General features: G+C 40.2%; 1 protein-coding gene across 2 annotated transcripts in view; it reads right to left on the bottom strand.

The window, feature by feature from the left end:
• Positions 1-15,127: 15,127 nt before the first annotated feature.
• nrp1a (neuropilin 1a) overlaps positions 15,128-20,423 on the bottom strand; it is a 61,663-nt gene continuing 56,367 nt past the window's right edge. For both annotated transcript variants that reach the window (XM_064332360.1, XM_064332361.1), the window contains exon 18: positions 15,128-18,411. In XM_064332360.1, coding sequence (XP_064188430.1) covers positions 18,122-18,411 — 290 coding nt within the window. In that variant the 3' untranslated portion in view covers positions 15,128-18,121. The remainder of the gene's footprint in view (positions 18,412-20,423) is intronic.

Genomic DNA, 20,423 nt, shown 5'->3' with positions numbered 1-20,423 from the left:
CTAAAAAAATAAAAAATAAATTAATTACATTTACACAATAATTCAGAACACACAATGTAGAGGTTTGGATGATTAGATGGAAGTTCATTTGCATTTGATAGGATTCTCAACCTCCAGTTGTACACAATAGTTAGCTTCCATTTGTACAAAACAAAAACAACAACATAGTTGCTATGGGAAATGCCTGCGGAAAGCATTATGCTGTTAGCATGAATTACTTCAATCACGCCCAAACATCCTAATTATAAAAAGCGATCGATTAATTACTAAACATTGTTTAAAAGTTAAGCTCCCCTAATTAACCATGTGGAATGTGGATCATTTTTAAGTGCTTCTATTTCTGAGACCACATTCATTACTGACATCTTAAGAGCCCAACTGAGCAGAGCTTTATGGAGGGTTTCCTAAATCACGGTCAGCCATGGGATAGAGTGTGTGAGTGCGAGCGCATTTGTGCGTGTGTATGTGTGTATGCGTGCGTGTGTGTGTGTGTGTGTTTGAGTCTGTGTGTGTGGGCCAGCAGTGTTATTCTCAGGCTGTGAGAGGATTGTAGAGGGGGCTGGTGTGCGATTAGTGCTGGGGCGGCAGCTCTCTGTCCTGTAAATAGCACAGGCCCCCTACAGTCAGTAGCCCCCTGTCCTGGACCTCCCCTCCTCACTTATGTCTGGGTCATCTCCATTGATCCACAGCCCTCTGATGATGGGCAAATCAATAAGTAACCCTTGAACACTAAGCCCATTGCCTCATGGAGGCTAAATGCCTCAGCCGTACCACCCTACCTTCCTCCCTGCAGGGAATGCATGGTTGACAACAAGAGCGAGTAACGCCCCAAGAATAAGACATGACGTCCGGGAGTCTCTGACATGAAACCAAACCCCCCCACCCCCCGAGCCGATTAGACTCCATTTCCAGTCACTGCGGTGTGTCTAACAGTACCGGCGGGTGAATCAGTCCTCCGTGAGTGTGCCTGTTATATGAGCAGCGGCAGAGCCGGCAAGTCTATGACCCTCAATTAGATCATAGAGCAGCTTTTAGGGTCGCAGAACCAAAATTAGCCCTTTATCAGCCAATGTCAAGCTAAAGGGACATTCTGTGCTGCTCTTTTTAGGTCAAGGGCTTTACTGTTAAATATGAACAGTAACCAGAATTTGTTTTGGTCAGAGAGCATATTTGAAAATCTTAATTTCAACAAATCAAAGACAAACAGTAAAGCAGCATACTTGTGTAACCCTTTGTTGACTAGCAATGAACTCTGACCAGCAGAGTGACATAAGCAGTGTCTAGAATGTTAATGTATGCTTGATGTACAACTATGGCTACACTCTCTTGATGGTGAGCTGGCTGACACTTCCTATTACCAGTAGACGGCGTTTCTTCAATTCCCTGTAATACTAACAATGCAAATGTAAGAATGAAACAAACGGTATCCAATATGTAATATATATATGAGCAGTGAATAAATGAATAATAAGCGCAGTGCCTCCACTGTGGAACTGCTACACCAAGATATTATGTGGTATATTCTGTATTTCCCCAGAAATCTACTATAATTATCCTTATGTACAGTGTATGAAACCTTAACTAAACAGAATATGCAAGGCAACAGTGTGTAGAGAAGATTTATTTCTCTTGATCAATCATGTGGTTGTGTGTGTGCGTGTGTGTGTCCAAAATAAAGTACAAAGGGACCCAAAAAGAAAAAAAAAGGCTCCTTTAGGATTTCCCGCTTAAATGTAGTATTACCAGTAATAAAGGGTATTGTATATTATTATACCACAAGGGGGATTACTTTAATTTTTAACCAACCAGTGACCATTATTTGTTAGAGTAATAAATGAGCATAGTTAGGCTTACGTTTAAATGTATTTACTGTATACTCCATGGTATAATTTAGACCAGGCGTGGGCAATTCCAGTCCTGGAGGGCCGGTGTGGGTGCACATTTTTGTTTCCACCAATTACCCTGGACCTAAAAGCTTAACGAGCTAATTGGCTGTATACACCCATACTGGTTCACTGGTAGATTAGATCACAGTAAAAAATTTTCACATGTGAACAAAAGAACAGTCTTCAGCGGTCATTCATGCGCTTATCGGATTATCTTATTTTAGAAACAACAAAAACATTAACCACACTGGGGGTGCGTATAACATAAAATTATATTGTTATCAAAATGACACGTATAACCAGGGGTTAAATTGGGATTTGTTATGTGGGGGGGCTCTGTGGTTTCAGGGTTGCCATGGGTGCACATAGACTACAAAATCTGATTGATATCATTTGACAAACTGTAAATAAAATATAACAAGGTGAGACAACCCTCTGCTCTGAACACTAAAACGCTAATCAAAGTCATTCTAGATACTGTTGGCAGTGTGCGAAACTACAGCTGATGACAAGAAAATCTTTCTGTAAGTGCACTCTCCTGTGTATCTGTATCAAATATAGGAATGGTGTTGTTACTACTAAAGGAGAGAATAATAATACAAAGTAATATGAATAGAACAGTCTTTTTAATAGTTACATTAAACTGGAATTAATTTACATCTTACAATATTACAATATACACAGGCTTCCAACACCTTTTCAAATTTCCAAACCTTTCCATGACTTTTCAAAGTCCCATAAAATTTCAATCACCATTTCCTTGCAATCTTGCTAACCATAATCTATAGATAGAAAAGTGAAAAAATGGAGAAGCAACTACATGTGTACTCACTGAAGACACATTATCCCAACTAGCTAGATAGAAGAATTTTAACTTCCACATCAATACACACAGTGGAAACAGTAGGCTAATATTACAGTTAATTCCATCACAGAGAACACAATCAAATTCCATGACTTTCTAAAAATTTTGTGCACAACATCTTACTGTAAAAGTATCAGTAAGACCAGTAAGTTCATCAGATCCCAGATGGGCTGATATGGGGAAGCCTGTGTGGTAGTGCATCTTTGTCTACACGCTAAATGGTCTGCAGACCTTCTGGTAGCTACCCACTTCCTGACATATTTTGTGGGGTCCCAAGAAGTAAGAGGAGGTCCAACCATTTTAATGAACATTAGAGCAGAGACATTTTCAATTTTCAGTTGTGAGTGCAACGGTGTCACAACTGGATTCATTTCCGAGAAACCTCTCTCACACTCTGCACTGCTCACAGCAATGGTTTCCACTGCATGTTTAAGTTTCAGAAGGGAATTGTGCATTGATACACTGGCATTCACCTTAAAATCCATATAAATTTGCTTAACACCAGAGAATCCTATTTTCAAAAGATTGCATAGCTCTCTTACTTAATTTTCTCCATACATTAATGGTAAAGGGCTTGGCCATGTGTTTTTATCCAACACATTGACTTCGTGAAAGAGTGATTCCTCTTCACTTGTGACCATTCTTGTTTCTATGCTTTTACATAGTGCTTCATAGAACATTCTGGGATCTATTACCTTCTGCCTGCTGTCACTCTGTAGTGTTATGCCATTAAAAGCACCTTGCTGCGCAGCCTCACACGCAGTTTTGTAGAATGGACCACTGTCTGGGTTCCTGCTCATGGTATTGAAAACATCTAGCTGCCTTTTTATCAGATTGACTGATTGAGACAGTCTAATGTCTCTGGACTGCAGAGCCTCAGACAGGTCTTTAAGCTCCTCAAGTGCGTCCATCATCAGCCCAAGGTTTTTAACAAAAGCAATTGAACTCAACTTTGCTGCTAGCCCCTCGTACATACATCTTTCACTTGAATTTCGGTTCACATCTTTACTTGCAGCTGTGAGGTGATTGTAGAGTGCAGCATACATTGTCCAAACAGCGTTTACTGTTCTGAAAGATGAAGCCACCCATCTTATCCCTAAAACTTGACCAATCCTTCTCAAACATACACCTATAGCATGAAGCTCTCTTAAGTTCTTTGGTGACTGATTATACAGACAGTATAACTTGTGAAGTGGTTGGTCTCTGTGCAGTGCATGACTGCATCTGATACAGAAAACTCCAAACTATGGTTTAGACAATGCCAGCCTATGAGGCCTGGGAACTTACTTTTCAGTTTTGAATACACATTCTTTTGCCTACCATTACAGAAGCTCCACCTGAGCAGAATCCCACCAGACATTCTTTGAGAAAAGCAGCATCAAGACCCTGTTTCAGCAGGCTGTTCAGTAGCTCCCTAGTGATTCCATCTGTGGTTGTATTCTCTAGCTCAAGAAGATCTAAGAAGAAGGTCAACGGCTCTGAGCTATCAACTGACGTTCTGAGGTGCACAATAAAACAAGACTTCCTACTTAACAAAGTGCTTTCATCCACAATAACAGTGAGCTTTGGTTGGGTCACTCTGATACTTGCCAATAATGCTTGCCTCATCTCTTTTGATCTAAAATATACAATGTCTGTACATGTGACATTTAAGTGAAGAACATTTACACCATTTATCATCTGTAGCTCTATTAGTCCTGGATGATCAGGGTAAGGCCGGTTATTTTTTGCAATATAGTATGCTGTTCTGAAGACATTGTGGGTTGAAACTAAAATTTCAGCTTGTGTTTTAAGAAAGCTTGATTCTAGAGCTTTCTCATCTTGCCTTTTCAGTATGTCTTCTGCTAATTTGTGACTATGCGAAATATAAGAATTGGGTAAGTCTTGGTGAAATATTCAAATTGATATGTATTCCAGCAGTCAGGTAAGTTCTCACTTGCTGCTCCCCTCTCCTGCTCCTCTCTCCTGTCCAAGCTGCTCTGCTCCTCTCTCCTCCCCAAGCTCCTCCGCTCCTCTCTTCTGTCCAAGCTGCTCTGCTCCTCTCTTCTGTCCAAGCTGCTCTGCTCCTCTCTTCTGTCCAAGCTGCTCTGCTCCTCTCTCATCACCTGCCCTGTTCTGCTCAACTCTGCATTTAAATGAGGAGAACTGACAAAGGGAAAGGAAAACCTTAATATTAAGTGAATGCACTGATGGCATGACGTGATGATGACAAATCTGTAAACAGATTGGAAATGCGCCAAGGGACAATAAACTTGAACTAGCTTGGCCATTCGGTTTGGTACTTTTATATCAAGAAATGAAATCATGATTGGATTCCAATGGCCATCTCAGTCTCCAGACTTAAATTCCATCAAAAACCTGTGGTCTGAACTAAAGAGGGGGGTCAATAAGCCCAAGCCCAAAGATATCAATGATTCTGAAAAGTTCTACATGGAGCAGTGGTCAAAAATCCCTCCAAATGTGTTCTCTAACCTTATCACAAATTATAGGAGAAGACTCATGGCTGTCGTCTTTGCCAGGGGTGTTTTCACAAAGTATTAAACCAGGGGTGCCAATAATTGTGGGACCTGTTTTTTGGGCAAATATTTTTTTTATTTAAAAAATTTAAGACTTTGGTTGATTCCAATGAATCATTAATCAAGCACACATGTTGGAAAATAAAGCTTATGTCAATAACTCTATTATTTTTTAGTTAACATTTTTTTGTGCCAATAATTCTGGAGCCCATTATAACAGTTAGCTAGCTACCAAAGATTGGAGGCAACCTGCTGCAAACTATCTTACGCTAACGTTAAACTATCATGTAGTAAAATCGAAACATTGTTTAAGCAGAATATTAGAGCAATTTACATTCTGTTACTAAACGTGTCGGTTTCTGACCTATTTTTCTCCCTACCTTGCCATCCACCTATCACTCTGCAGCTCTGCCATCTGTGCTGTCTGACTGACTGACAAGGGACTAAGGGCGCTGATCTGCTAGGTAGCTTTTAAGGAAACCCATTGACAGAAAAAAGGGAAACCCCGTGAAAGTTCTGTTTTTACCTCACATATGTTGAATAAGCTATTTCATTCAGTCAAAGCAAAGCAGTCTGGGGTAAATTCTTGCTGTACATATATATATATATATATATATATATATATATATATAAAAAATAATTTTATTTTCATTTTTTACCTCACAGATGTTGAATAAGCTATTTGATTCAGTCAGTTCAAAATTACAACAACCTGACACAAACACACACACACATACATACAGTATATATAAACATAATTAACTCCAACCGGATAATTCTGAAGTACTTACCTTACGCAGCTTAACCCTCGTCAAACTTCAAACTTGACGTTGTCACACTTATTATCATGAGAGACAGTGACTGTACCAACCAATCACGTCTGAGCAGCTGAGCAACATTCGGCAGTCCTAAACAACAAATAATAATTCTTGCACCAATGATATTATGTTTACTTGTTCATTGGACCAACTCTGGACTAGTCAGGCACCAACATTCGACAGTCCTAAACAACGCATAATCATTTTTGCACCAATGACATTACGTTTACTTGTTCTTTGGACCGACGGTAGATCAGTGAGTGCATGGTTTTGTTTTTGTTTACAGAGTCCATATGTTCCTTGGCCCCGCCCACTCTCCGCCTTCAGCTCCTGTCAGTCATTCTGCCACACCCTGCTCCGGAGGCGATTATTCAATAAGCCTCCTCACCTTCCTCCCCTGCAGCTCATTATCTCCTCATTCTGCCTGTTACTTATACCCTGCCGGTTTGTGTGTTCTTTGCCAGATCGTGCCTCCAGTGCCGTTCAAGCCTTATCTGCGTTTATTCTGATTCCCAGTTACAAACTCTGTCTGTTTTCCGTTTTACTATTACCGGTTTCGACTCCTGCCTGTTTACCCGACTCTGTCTTTGGATTTTTTTTTTTTTGGACTTTGACCCTTGCCTGAATTTTGGTTACGAGACTGTTTGCTGATTCTGTACCCTGAACTGCTGAATAAATCACCTTCAAATATTAATTTGTACTTCCTGGTCTGCTTTTGAATCCAACCTTCGTGCCTGACATCCTGAGGAAAGGAAATATTCACACGAGCACTGCTTGGACCATGGCCAGGGTCCTGAAAGAGTCCTCCTAGGATTATCCCATTAGAGGAGATTTATGGGATCTCCCAGAACAGAGCACAATAGATCCTCACTTTTTCCATAATGCAGATTGCAGCTAATTCCACTCCGGTTTTTCAATTTCTGTCTCCACGCATGGGCCAGGAATCTGCAGACGGCCAAATTGGCCGAGTTCACTCACTGCAGATGTCTGATGTCTGCCGACCGGGAGTTTAATTTCCATCAGACAAAAGAACCCTAAAGAGACGCTACTGTACATCGTAAAGCAACATAACACCAGCTCATCAGTCATTCTCGTTAAACTATACCGTGTATTGTTGATCAGTGTCTGTTTGACACCAGCCATGGGGGAGGCAGGGAGTGGAAGTTTCATCCTGTAAATCCAATGCCCTGAAAACAATCACGATGCCAATTCCAAAGAATAGCACAAAACTAAACTCCTGAAGAGCTTCCCAGTGGCCCTGGTGTCTGAATACTTGGGGCCAGAAGAGAATAGGGACAGGTTCTGTCTGTTTTTCGCTGCCTGGCACAATGCCTTGTGTCAAACATGTCAAACTGGCAAGAAGGAGAGTATTAGCAAAGGCAGGCAGATCTCAGTAGATAAAGACTCAACCAGCAGCAGCGCTGAGTGTCACATTCAAGTGCATAAATATGGTCTGAGAGAAGTCTGGACCGGTTTCAACTCTGTTTTCAGGATCTTAAAGTACAGACAGATAAGCTAAAGAAGGAGCCATGGTTAAGGCCTTGGTGTGCCTCCTCCCCGCTATCAGTACTGTGTCTCTGTGTCTGTCCGTGGGCAGCACCTCTTAATGTAATTTAAGGTTAATGTACCTCCTGTTCCCCCTGAGGGTGCACCCTCTTCAGAACCATGAGAGACTCTGGCCCCCCGAACCCTGAGCAGTCACATGCCGCGGGCAGTGAGAGATCCAACCTCATCAGGCAGGACAGGTCCGAGATTCAGCAGCTGCACACTGCCGTGAAACACCAGGAGGAGGAGGACAACTAGGCCAGAGGAACAGAGACCTGCAGAGTGACTGAGTCTGTGCAAAGATATGGGTCTGTGCAAAGATATGGTTTTAGGAGGGTGTGTTATAAGATGCAGGTGATATATATGGCACAGGCCTTTGGGCAGCTGACTCTCAATCCCCTCCCTGGACACTTCTGGCTGTGCTCCCTTCTCTATCTGTTCCTTCCTAAGTCTACTTTATAAGACTTTTCTTGTCTGCCCTCACTGACTCTGTTGTCTCATGGTTCCTGCCATTTTACAAACTGACCGTTGGTCTCTCTGACCATCCTGTCCACTCTCTCCTCTTTCAGGCAGTCTCTACTGGTGCTCTCTCCACCAGACCCTGGCCCTTCAATTAGGGCTGAAGATCTACCAAGTGCAAACACAAGACAATGTCTGCAGCTTCAGGGTTGTATAAGAAAGGGCAAAGGCTGGGGCATAATGTCTGGTTGCTCTGAGTGTTGCTGATTGACAAGAATTTACCATATTGGTAGATTTTTTCATTTAACTATCCAGTGTTCCCTGGGGCCCAAACTGGTCATGAAAACCATTTGTTTATGTTGCAGTTTGCTTAAGAGGATATAAAGGATGCATTTTATTTGCATCACACTTTGTCAAAGTGCTCAAAGTATTTTATTGATTGTTGATCCAAAATAACATTGAGATAACACAAAGTTAGCAAAAATATAAGTAAAAAAAGAAAAAGCCTACAAAGCAACATGCTACAATAAAAGGGGAGCAAAGCTAGTAGAAACAGATTAAAATGTCTTGATAGTTAAGGGAGATGAGCCTAGTCTATCTCAATACTGTTTATTTTATAACTAGTCGTTAAAGGTGGTACCTGCAACCATAAAATTCACAGAATTCCTGCACTGACTGAAAACACACCTGCTTCTTATCTACGCCCCTGTTCATATTCCTCTTCTGATATACACTTAATACATGTAGCGTCCTATGATGGCCTCTAAAGTAATTTGGGACTAAAGTAATGAGCAAATTAATAATTGACAAACTAAAATAAGGTCATATAATGATGTCCCAAAATACATAAACAGAAAATATATAACAGGTATATAACAAGAAGCAGAATTAAACAGTTGTACAAGCAAACAAGAAAACTGAACAAGGTACACATGTACAATGTTCAATGTACTAGTGTACAGTGTCATACTGGAAAAGTGTGGCTTATTATTGTAATGGAAGGCTCCACAAACACTACTCTACAATTGCTCCAAGTTCACCACTATGCTCCATCACAGTGCACAGTACATGGAGCCAATGGCCGTATGCATGTAAATGGAATTTGTTCCCCTGGAACCCCTTCTCTTAGACAATTATGTCGCAGAGAATCACATTCAGTGCCAGCTTTTCACTACTCTGTGGAGGACTTAAATGTTCTTTTTTGTTGATGTAATGATTTATTCTATGTGGTGAATTATCACAATGTCAGACATGATTCCAGTGAGAGTTCATTAAAAGGTTTTATAAAACAGCACATTTATTTGACATTTTAACACATTGATAGTTTTTGGTCTCAAGGATATAACTCCAAGGGATATAACAGCTGATTTTACGGGGGTTACTTTTCTGTAGGTTGGCCTGTATTTGAGTGAACAATATGATTGCATCACCAGCACTGTAGTGTGGTGGATCTACCAGACAGTTTCAGCTATGATCACGAGTGGAGCACAGAAGGTTGTGCCCACTGGAGCTGCACTTAACCTGGAATGCTTCTGTAACATGTCAGCTATATAGCTTTATAATATATCATCTTCAGAAGCAAAGATGTATTAAGTATTCCTCTTGCAGTTTAGAGGCTTGAGACTGCTCTTTGAACCTCAGTACCTCTTGTGCTTTACAGGGGCATTCATCTATAAAGCAGACCTGCAGGGGGGCCCCAGTTGCCCCTGGGACACATGAATGCATTTGAAGCACCTGCAAAGTTACCTTTTGTAGTCGTGCTGTCTCTTCATGGTTGTTTAAAAAGCGATTAAAACAATTACCATACGGCAGGGATACCCAAATCTGGCCCTCAATGCCGGTAGTTCTGCTGGTTTTCATTCTTCTCCTCTAATCAGGCCTGATTTAAACCTGGGATACCAGGAGAGTTACATCTCTGAGCAGTCGGTGGCATGAATCGATCAGGTTACTACCAGGTAGAAACCGAAACGGGCAGTAATGCTGGCCCCGAGGGGCAGATTTGAGCGTCCCTGCCTCTGAGGAGGAAAGCCCTGAGGCTCGCCTGCCTGAGAGTGTCAGGATGAAATGATAATTCAGTGCTTCATCAGTCATTTTGTAGGAGCTCTCATAAGCTACTTATGGGCTCTTCTGCACCAGTGAGTGTGCTGACGGATCTGGCCGGGTGATTTATTATTGTTATTATTTTTTAAATATGCAGACACACTGTGCAAAAGCCCTTGTGTGCGGAGCGTTATCTCAGAGCTGAGACTCTGGCACAGCACAATTACCATAAGAATCTCTGGCTGATTGGGCTGCGCACTTGCATACACAAGAAAACCTTTCAGTTATTTTAATGCTTATGCACATAAAAAAGTACACATTTTCAAAACACTTCATACAGTGACTCATGTCTTGCAAAACTGTGAACATCGTTGGATTAGTATTTGTCTCTTTTCCACTTCTTAAAATTACATTTATGCAAATAAATCCAGGTGTAATGGTTCTTTCAGCTAATCTTGCCTGCTCCGTTTTCAGAATGTCCAGTACTTTATTCACAACTCTTTCCATGAATCTCATGCACATGACATTACAATAGCTCTGCATTGCCTGGCATTAGGCCATGCAAGCAATTCAGCGGGAGAAAGCTGTTTGGTTAATAATTAAAGAAGGCATATTCCTATCTTTCCCTTAGCCTTTTTAAAATAAGCTTTATTGTAATATAATTATCCAAATTATTTGTGTTTTAGGAAGGTGAACACCTCAAATAGCACCTGACTTTCATTAATTGTCTTGAATGGTATTTAAGAGGGCATTTGCTGAAACTTGTCTGTCTTGAAAATGAAGAAAAAATCATTTGTAATCTCTTGCTTGATTATTTGGAGAACGGGCCTTCGTACATTTTCTATTACAACAACACAGCCCAGCTTTAGGGGCACGGTGGCATAGTGGTTAGCACTGTCGCCTCACAGCAAGAAGGTCGTGGGTTTGAATCTCGGCTTGGGGCCTTTCTGTGTGGAGTTTGCTTGTTCGCGTGGGTTTCCTCTGGGACTCCGGTTTCCTCCCACACTCAAAGACATGCATGTTAGGTGTGCTTCTGCAGGTGCCCTTGACCAAGGCACTTGCCTCAGAACTGGAGTTGGTCCCCGGGCACAGCACAAGAGAGGCTGCTGCCCACTGCTCCTAGGTAACTAAGGATGGGTCAAATGCAGAGGACAAATTACCCCACGGGTTCAATAAAGTATTTCTTCTTTAAATATGTTTGGAGTTACATCAAAGACTGCCTGGGTTCAGGCAGTGAAGCTGAAGCATATTCTTGATATAATGCACTATATACATACAATCGGATTTGAAAATTTGATTTGACTTAGCCAAGCTGGTAAAGATGTAACATAGGCTTATGTTATAGTCTAAATGATTACAGTTTTCACCACACTGCAGCAGTACAGTAGTAGTTTGCTGGGTACCAACAATTAATATTTTATACCTGCTGCCATACTCCGTGTTCCTCAACCCTGCCAAGGCGTTTTTCTCCTCAGGGAAGTGGAAGTTATCTCTATCTATCAAACAAACTACTCTGCTGGAAACCATGAAATTAGCCAGTGATCAGAAATGTCAGAGCTTGATCCGTTATAACGTTAACTTTGAATGACAAGATCAATCAGAATGATAGGTTCAGAATATTAATTTGCTTATTTTACTGTATTGCATATTTTTTTGATGAATACATTTCTATTTTTGTTCTATTTGTATAACTATTTAACTTTAATGCTTGATGCTTTTGCTTTGATGCAAATTTGTGCATTTTAAAAATACTTATCCATGAACGTGGACATAACATAAATGTTCTGCATGTTTAACTTTGTTTTGTAAATATGGGAGCGTGGTAAAGAATTGTGTGTTAAGTGCTTTGAATGATGTGCTAAATGTCTTGAAAACACATAAGCACGAGCAATAGGAAATTCTGTCATACATTCAGAAACCCTGCCATTCATTTTACTACATCTCTCCACACAAAATGTAGAAATATTTTTCTGGAATCATAGTATTTATTTTTGATGGTTCTTCTGAAAATTGACTACTTGGTGAATTTTACGTTCATTCAAAATTCAATTCAGAATTAGTGTGATTTATGTAAAGAATCTCAAGGAGAGACAAGCACTTGCTTTATGGATACCATAGAAGTACTAGCAACATTTACGCCTCAGTTGAAGTCGGTTAAATATAACCATGATACACTGTATGCTGTAACTCTCATTGGAGCGGATATAGCTTCAATAAATACTACATATGGAATACATATTTATAACTGTATAGCTTCTTTGCCTTGTTGAAACCCACATGCATTAAATGCTTAATTAAAACACTGTTGCAGTGCTCTGGAATGGATTCAATAGATTCATAATGCATTTGCACTGAAGCGTAACTCTCATGTGGCTTCAATAGAGCCATCAAACACCACATCCCATGCAGTAACTCCTGCCCCAAAGACACTTCAGATTGACTGCACCTGGATGTGATTCATGGGTTGATGCCCATGTCTGGTTTCCCTGGTAACAGCAGGAGCCCCCTGGAATGGTGCAGCTGGTGTAGCATGGGCCTCAGTGGAATTCTGTACACATGCACAGAGGTAGCCTGTCCCCATGGGTGCTCAGATGCAGAGCATTCAAAGATCAAACACACGTCAACAGATTACACAATTATTTTTATATAACACAACAAGCCAGTGGCAGTAGGTATTCTCCAGAGATCAGCATTATTTTAGTCCAAGTTCATGTGTGAAACTTTATTGTTGCAATGAACCTTTTTTCTTCTGTTTTTATCCATACCAAAGTTTTACATTACATGGCATTAACAATTTCGAAGATGCAATTATCCAGAGTGACGTACAGAATAAGTGCATTGATGCTTTCATAGAGGGTACAAAGTTTCAAGCTTCGATGAACCATAATAGACACGTAGAGAGCATTGGTGTTCTAGACGTCAACATTTTAGTGTGGTCTAATCTGAAAACATATTCATACTATTCAAATTTCATTTAATAAACAAATCTCACCAAGTTCTGTAATCAAATAAATGGAAACAAGTTTGCCTACTTGCTCATGTGAATTAGTCTATTGCGTATTTTCACGTTTCTTTGTGAGTGTTGCCACCTGTACTGTCCTCAGAAGTAATGAAATAATTTCCATGCAACTGAATTGAACGAGACATTGTTGAACAGATAAAAGGTGCGATACATGATCAATATGTCAGACATGAAGCTACAGCCAGAGGCCCTGGAAAATGACAAAGATGAGGAATTGAACTGTGAACGGTTTTATTCAAAGCTGCGTTATAGCGATACCAGCCCCAACCAGACTGTGCCACAACTGCCTGACCGGTGTGTGACCGCTACACTACCTTCCCATTTATTCAAATGCACCCTTGTGCTGTTTCCCATATCGCCCAATCAAAACAGGTTTACTAGCGAGGACACACACAAAAAAAAAATAGCACAGTGAGAATTCTAGAGAGGGTGATTTATGCCCAACCATCCTTCAGTAAGAAGAGGACTGGGTCTGTGTGGTTCTTTTACTTTGTAACACTAATTTTTCATATTGGCCCAATGAAAAATATGTTGTGAATCAAATCAACCACAATTTATTTCTAAATAATCATTGGCTGTAATGGTTACTTAATGGATCACTTAGATGAAGCAAAAGTGAGTTGTTTTTACTTTGTGGTGAATTTCAGAATTAAAGCTTTGTTATACTTGTCAAAACAGCAATCTTGACTTAATACTTAATGCACTATCAATAGACTCAGAGATCTTTTGTTATCGTGTTGTATAAGTAGTCCTATCTCTTCTCATTGTTGACATACAAAAAAGGCAATTATCAGGAACATAAATTTGAACAAACATTTATGCTATGCGTATGCTGTGAGATCCTTAGAATATTAGCAGAATTGTGCATTGATCTGTAATTATGTAGTAACAAACAGGTGACTGACAATAGTCTTGCCAATCAACCTAGACATCTATAATTGTTTGTATTTAAACCATCAAAAAAAGCATTCTGCCACATTGTTTAATGTGCCTAAATTTATCTTCAGTTGGTGGAACACTATGTTCCATTATATATCCATTCATATAATCCTATATTGTTGTTATGTCTAAACACACAAAAGCAGTAGAAATCAAGCAAGGTTTGTGTTTTTAAAATGAATTTGTTTTGACAATTTTACATTACTCAAGTACATCCATAATATTCACATTTTAGAACTGGTTTTGATATATTCTTTATCAGCACTAGTGAAGCACTTATTTTAAAAAATGAAAGACAGATACTATATTGTGCAACAGAATGATTCAGGTATATGGTAATAGTCTGGGGGGTATTTAAACAGAAAAGAAACAATAGCTACTAACCAAATATTTATTATTGCAGAGCACCTGTAAATTGGTATTTATTTTCTTCTTAATTCTTCAAGAATCAGGAAAAGTAGTTTCTGGTCAGAAATGTCTCTGTTAGTCCATCACCTTCATTTAATTTGGATGGGACCCATATACGCAACAGTGGAATGTAGACGGACCATTTCCATTGGTCATCTGCTCGTTGAAGTCCGTTTCACTTGTCGGATGGATTATTCTTGCTTTTCTATGAATTTCTTTTTGCGTCATCCATGAAAGGTTGTCCACAAGTCCTTGATAGAGATAACTGAATTCAGTTTCATTTTCCTAATTTGGGAAAACCACAACTAGAGCTGATAAATAGTTGATAAATTATGACTTATAAGTCCCTTTGGCAGCCCTGGCCTGGGGGACACAAACACAAATTCATCATCTTTGCCAGAGAACTTCTGTATCCAAATCTAGTGTTATTATTGATTGCCCATTTTGACATAAAAAGAGGGAACCAGCTACATCTTTGGTTGAAGACCCCTCAGGATAAAAAAAACAAAAACAAGGTGTGCTGCCAATTGAACTTGGATCGCCTTCAAATCACCACCAATCCTAATCACTTTACATACTTACATACTCAAGCAGTGTGGAAATAAGAAAAAACAATAAAGCATCAAAAATGTCTTATCTTAACAAAACATTTATTTGAGCTGAATCTTTGGAATGTAGTAGTCATAGATCAGTCATGTTTAGAACAGAAACAGATGAATTGTTGAGACAGATCTTGGGTGTCAAAGTACAAACATTTTTTAAATTTTTAAGGCCTTGCTGTTTATTTGTGTTTTTTTCCCTAACAACAGCAAATTACAGAAGCAGTATTGAAAATAAAAACTTTTTTGTAAAAAAAATCTGCACAAAATCTTTATGACAGTACAAAAACGAAGCAATAATATACCAGTTAAATGGAAACATTACTATAGGAAATTTGCTTACCTTTTTCAATAATGAAAACATCTCATTAATTGTACATTTCAGAGTTATATCACATAATCTGAAACCATAAAAAGAAAAAAAATGTAACACTGTATTTTTTAATAATAATAATAATTTTTTTTTACAAATTAATATTATAAACACATAAACCTTTTTAAATATATTTATCAGTGCAACATTTTTTTCTTTTCACGCTACAGTATCCTTTTCCTCTAGTTATCAGACTGAATCAGCAACATGGGCCTTCTTTGTAGGCATATTCAGATTCATATTTCGTTCAGCAGTGAGTATTGTTGAGAGAATTACACCAGGAACAAAAAACAAAACACAAACAAAAACACAAACGGAAAATGTATTAACAGCAACACACAACATAACAACGGAAATTCACCGGAATCTCATTTCTGGGCATGAATGACATCACACCTCTGATTCTGTGCCTTCATCAGCGTCGGCCCGTTGTGTCTCAGACACGTTATGGCCTTGGCTTGCCCTTTTCCTCGCAACGATTATTCCGTCGACTTGCCTGTGGCTAGGATTTTTCAGCTGGAGGGTTTCCAGGGGCTTTTGAGTGGCTCAGACTCATTTAGTCCACCGTAGAGTTTTTCTTCTGCGGGAATAAACAGAAGGGCGAAGCCCATAAAGGTGTCCTTAAGCACTGTCCCTGATTATCGGCCAGCTCCTCCTGTCGGGGGGCTCCACAGCAGTGATTGACATGCGCCACTCTTGCGTGTCTTGTCTTGAACAGTGCAGGCTCAGCTCCTGTGTGATCCAGCCACAATGTTGCAGTGAATGAGCTTCATGATGAGAGGAAACAGGACCTTTGGTTAAAGACCCTGAGCAGGGTCCTCAAGATGCGCTAGCCAGCGTCAGGCTAAAAAAAAAGCACCGCTTCTGTACATCTTTTCAGGGCCCACCGGCGGGCTCAAGCGAGACCGAACATTGCACACAGCACTAGACCCTTTATATCGAGCACCCTAGAGTTTCTTACCCATGTTATTTAAGGGCTCAGCACTGAAGACAACTGGTGCCACTGAAAATAGGAGTTCTTCCCTCTTTGATTGGCCCTCCACACTCCACACAATTTGAAATGAAGTTAGACAGTGAAGGACTGATGAGTGTGCGCATTGAGACTACACCCATTTTAAAGGAAGTGCTTCTCAGAGCACTCTGGACAGGACAGAGATGCCAGGAATGGTGCTCGCATATGGTCTGCACCACAACTAAAGCAGCGCTGTGATGCTTTTCACGGGTAAGCTGGCAGACACATCTGATAGCGGCTCAGCGCAGTGGACCAACACATCAGTTCATCGTCACGTTAACACACCTCGACTGGGGAGATAGGAAGCTATGACACAATGAAGCATGAGGCTAGTAGAGAGGGAGAGGTTCATGTGAGTTTTCAGTCCCAAAGATAACCTAACAGTGCCACAGGAACACATACAGTACAAACTAATGCAGAAGCACCACACTCGGTACCTTTTCGAGCAACACAAGCTTACTCAGTACAGTGGCATAATTAAACGTATACAATGGTTCACATGGATGAGGTTGGAGCTCACAGGCATTGATTGAAATACTCCTGCACCGTACATAGATCATTAAGTTAAAGGCAAATGCTGCTGAACCCCCATGTCCACACTGTAATAGCTTCTGTTGCTGTGTACTAGCCACGCCCACTCCAACCGTAGAAACCATAGCATTGCCATGGTCAAGGAGGGCACTGATTCGTCAGTCAGAAGGCCACGCCCACCATGGGACCATGGAACAGCTTCATGGTACACGCCCCGCCATCAAGCGAGAGAATGGACACCAACACACTTAGTCATCTTTCACAGAAATAACAGCCAGACGATTGTATTTACAGCACACAACCCACAAAAAGAGATACTGCAGCCTGTTGCTCATTAGTTTCTTTTTCTGTTTGTTTTTTTTTTAAAAAGGGCATTAAAATATATTAAAAGTTATGTACAATATGTGGGACAAAGAGCAGTGAAATGGATTTCTGATTTGCAGACTCAACCAGCTGATGTCCTTTGCTACTGTTCCAGAACTAGCGAAATGAGAAAATCCAAAATCAACAAACAAAGCCAACAAACATGTCCTAAAGGCACTGTCGGAAACCATACCAGGATCGAGGGTGGGGGAAAAGTCACAGGACCCTCAAGGGGTGGGGGGTGGAGGGGTGTTACACATAGAATGTCCCATAGGGAGTTGGATTGGGGCGGGGGTTGAAGGGGGCAATACTACATATTTGTCAGTATGGTTAATTTTGGGTTTTGACACTTCTCCTTCTACACAAAAATAATGGCTTTGAAATAAAAAAAATAAATGATTTTCCTTCCAGAGAAATGATAAATATTTTAGACATTATCTTAATTGGTCTCAACACCAGCATCTGATTGATAAGGATTGATAAAAAACAAGTAAAAACAAACAATAACAACATAAAATGAAAAAATTAAAATAATCATCTAACTGTACATATTTTTCTCTTCAGTTTTATACACAGTGTCCCCCTACTGGTAGGTGTCTTTCACTGCAGCTCCTGAGAAAATCACGGCTCAGTCACCACCTCTCCCACCGAATCTCTGCTTTTTCTTTCTTACTTTCTTGAAAAGGCTAGTGCCAGTCCTGTTCGCCCTTGCTGCCAGCCCATGAGGTCTTGTCCAGCCCTGCACTCATGCTTCTGAATACGAATTCTGTGTGGTGAGTTTATTATCTTTCTTTAGCTTGACTCCGTCCACCAGTTCGAAGTTATAGTTCTCCAGCGCCGATAAGTTCCTGTCAGACATGCTGCTGTGAGAGCAGGCACAGTAGAGGACGACCCCGCAGATGGCCCCCAGGAACACCCCCAGGGCGCTCATGGCGATGATGGTGATGAGGATGGGGTCCAGGGTCTTCAGCATGTTCCCCGCTCCTCCGATCTCGTTGTTTTTCACAACGTCGGGGAAATCCGTGATTCCCACTACTGGGGGGTTAAACAGAGATTGAAAGTCAGACAATGCAATGAAATGAACCATTGATTCTGCCTTCCCAAACATGAATTCCCTATTTACTTGTACTGCCTCACAGAAATGCCACCTTATGAAGGATATATGAGGCCTCCTCTGGCGTGGATATCCAACTGTATTCAGTGAATCAGAAACTGTTCATCTCCTCCAAGCAATTTTAAGATGAGGTGTGATGGTTGTATCCAGTGTGGTAGATAATCACGATAGACAGGGTCTGAAATTACCACCCGGCAAGCACCTTATGCAGATAAAAATTGTATTTGGCGGATAAATAAATTGGGGTCACCTGCAAGGCAGACCGGTAACTTTTTCTGAAACTGTACTGCTTGGCTTAAACCACTATGTTTTCGGGGCTGAGATGGTGGGAACAATGATATGACCCTCTCCCTCCACCGTACCCACTAACAGATCCAACAGGCCTGTGATAGGCAGCCCGGCATTGCGGTTTCTCTCTTGAATCGTTTTGTCAGTTGAACTCTCTCTCATTGTGTTAAGAACTTAGTTAGCATCTAGCCTTACACATTGCGAGACATTGAAGGAGTTAGGCCACCAAAAAGAAAAAATGAAGAAAATGAATAAGAAAAAAGAGGGCATAATAATGACAAGGGTGCTCTAAGATCCTGGCTGTAGTACAGTGCCACAGGCACTAAAGTGGCGGGTGCTGCGTGTCCCAAACATGCTAAAGAAAGTAGCTTTGTAACAAATTCTTTTGCACCAAAAAGAGTTCATACACTGCTAATTGCTCAAAAGGAAAGGAAAGTTTTGAAAAAAGCTGTAAATCTTTTTCTGATTTTAAATTTCGCTTTAAAATCGTATCTAAAAATGAAATGTTTCTGTACTAAAAACCTAAATATATTTTTTATGAAATAATGCATGCAAATATTGTTGGCTCGTAAAAGAAAATTCTGGCTGGCAAAATGTATGTTTACCTGCCACTGGCAAGTGAGCGAGGAGGTTTATTTTGGACACTGAGTGTAGGTAAGTATAGATAGTGTATGTTCATTTTACAACATCAATATCGTAAAGCAAGCCATGATATAGAGCTAAATTATTCTATAGACAAAGACGTTCTATCTTTTCAATATGAAATTAAGACAATTTTGTTTTAAAATCAATAAAAGTTCATCCCAAAACCAATCAAGGAGCAGAACAGAACACAGGATGCAAAAACCATCTAAAAACTAAAAACCATCATTTGACGGTAATTTTCTGGAACTTTCTTTAAAAATTATTGTGCAATTTTCCAAAATAACTCTGCCTCAGTCAGAATTCTGACTGAAGCAGAGTACAATTTGAAAACTTCCATTTTATAATACAAAACTCAAAGCTCATATGTTTCTCCTGAACAATCATACACAATTACAATGGCATAAAACGCACTGACTAAGTGGTTTTGGGCTAGGCTGAAAAATCAATTACTTTTTGGACATAATTTCAAGTCATGGCAATCTAGGTTTTATCAACGTGTGAATGATAGTTTCCACTGATGATTATTGAACAGTTTGACTTACATTATATTGAAGATTATATTGAAGATATAACATTATGACCCAGTCTATGTGGCAGTATAAACATCATTGGGGACAGCAGTGTTGCCCTTCACAATGTAAATATTGGTATATGCACATCAGTTAGGCAGACAGAATCAATAATAAAGAGTGTAGCTTATTGCTCTTTAACCCAGGTGGTTTAGCCCACAAGACTGGGTCATAATGTGGTGCTCAGTGTGGGGATTCTGTGGAGAAAAACATGACTCTTGTGGTCTTGCAGAGCAAGCTCATAGCATTTTAAACATCACTTCTTCAATATAATCTTCAATATAATGTAAGTCAAACTGTTCATGAAGGGCAACACTGCTGTCCCCAATGATGTTTATACTGCCAGCCACAAGTTCTCATGAGCTTGGTACCTAGTTTGCCCTAATGAAAATCCAGTTGTATAAATGAGTGGTGGAATGTTTGCAATTAAT

This window comes from Anguilla rostrata, chromosome 4 (assembly GCF_018555375.3).
Source record: "Anguilla rostrata isolate EN2019 chromosome 4, ASM1855537v3, whole genome shotgun sequence".
Taxonomy (NCBI): Eukaryota; Metazoa; Chordata; class Actinopteri; order Anguilliformes; family Anguillidae; genus Anguilla; species Anguilla rostrata.
The sequence above is the reverse complement of the archived record's forward strand: the minus strand, read 5'-3'. Positions and strand labels throughout refer to the sequence as shown.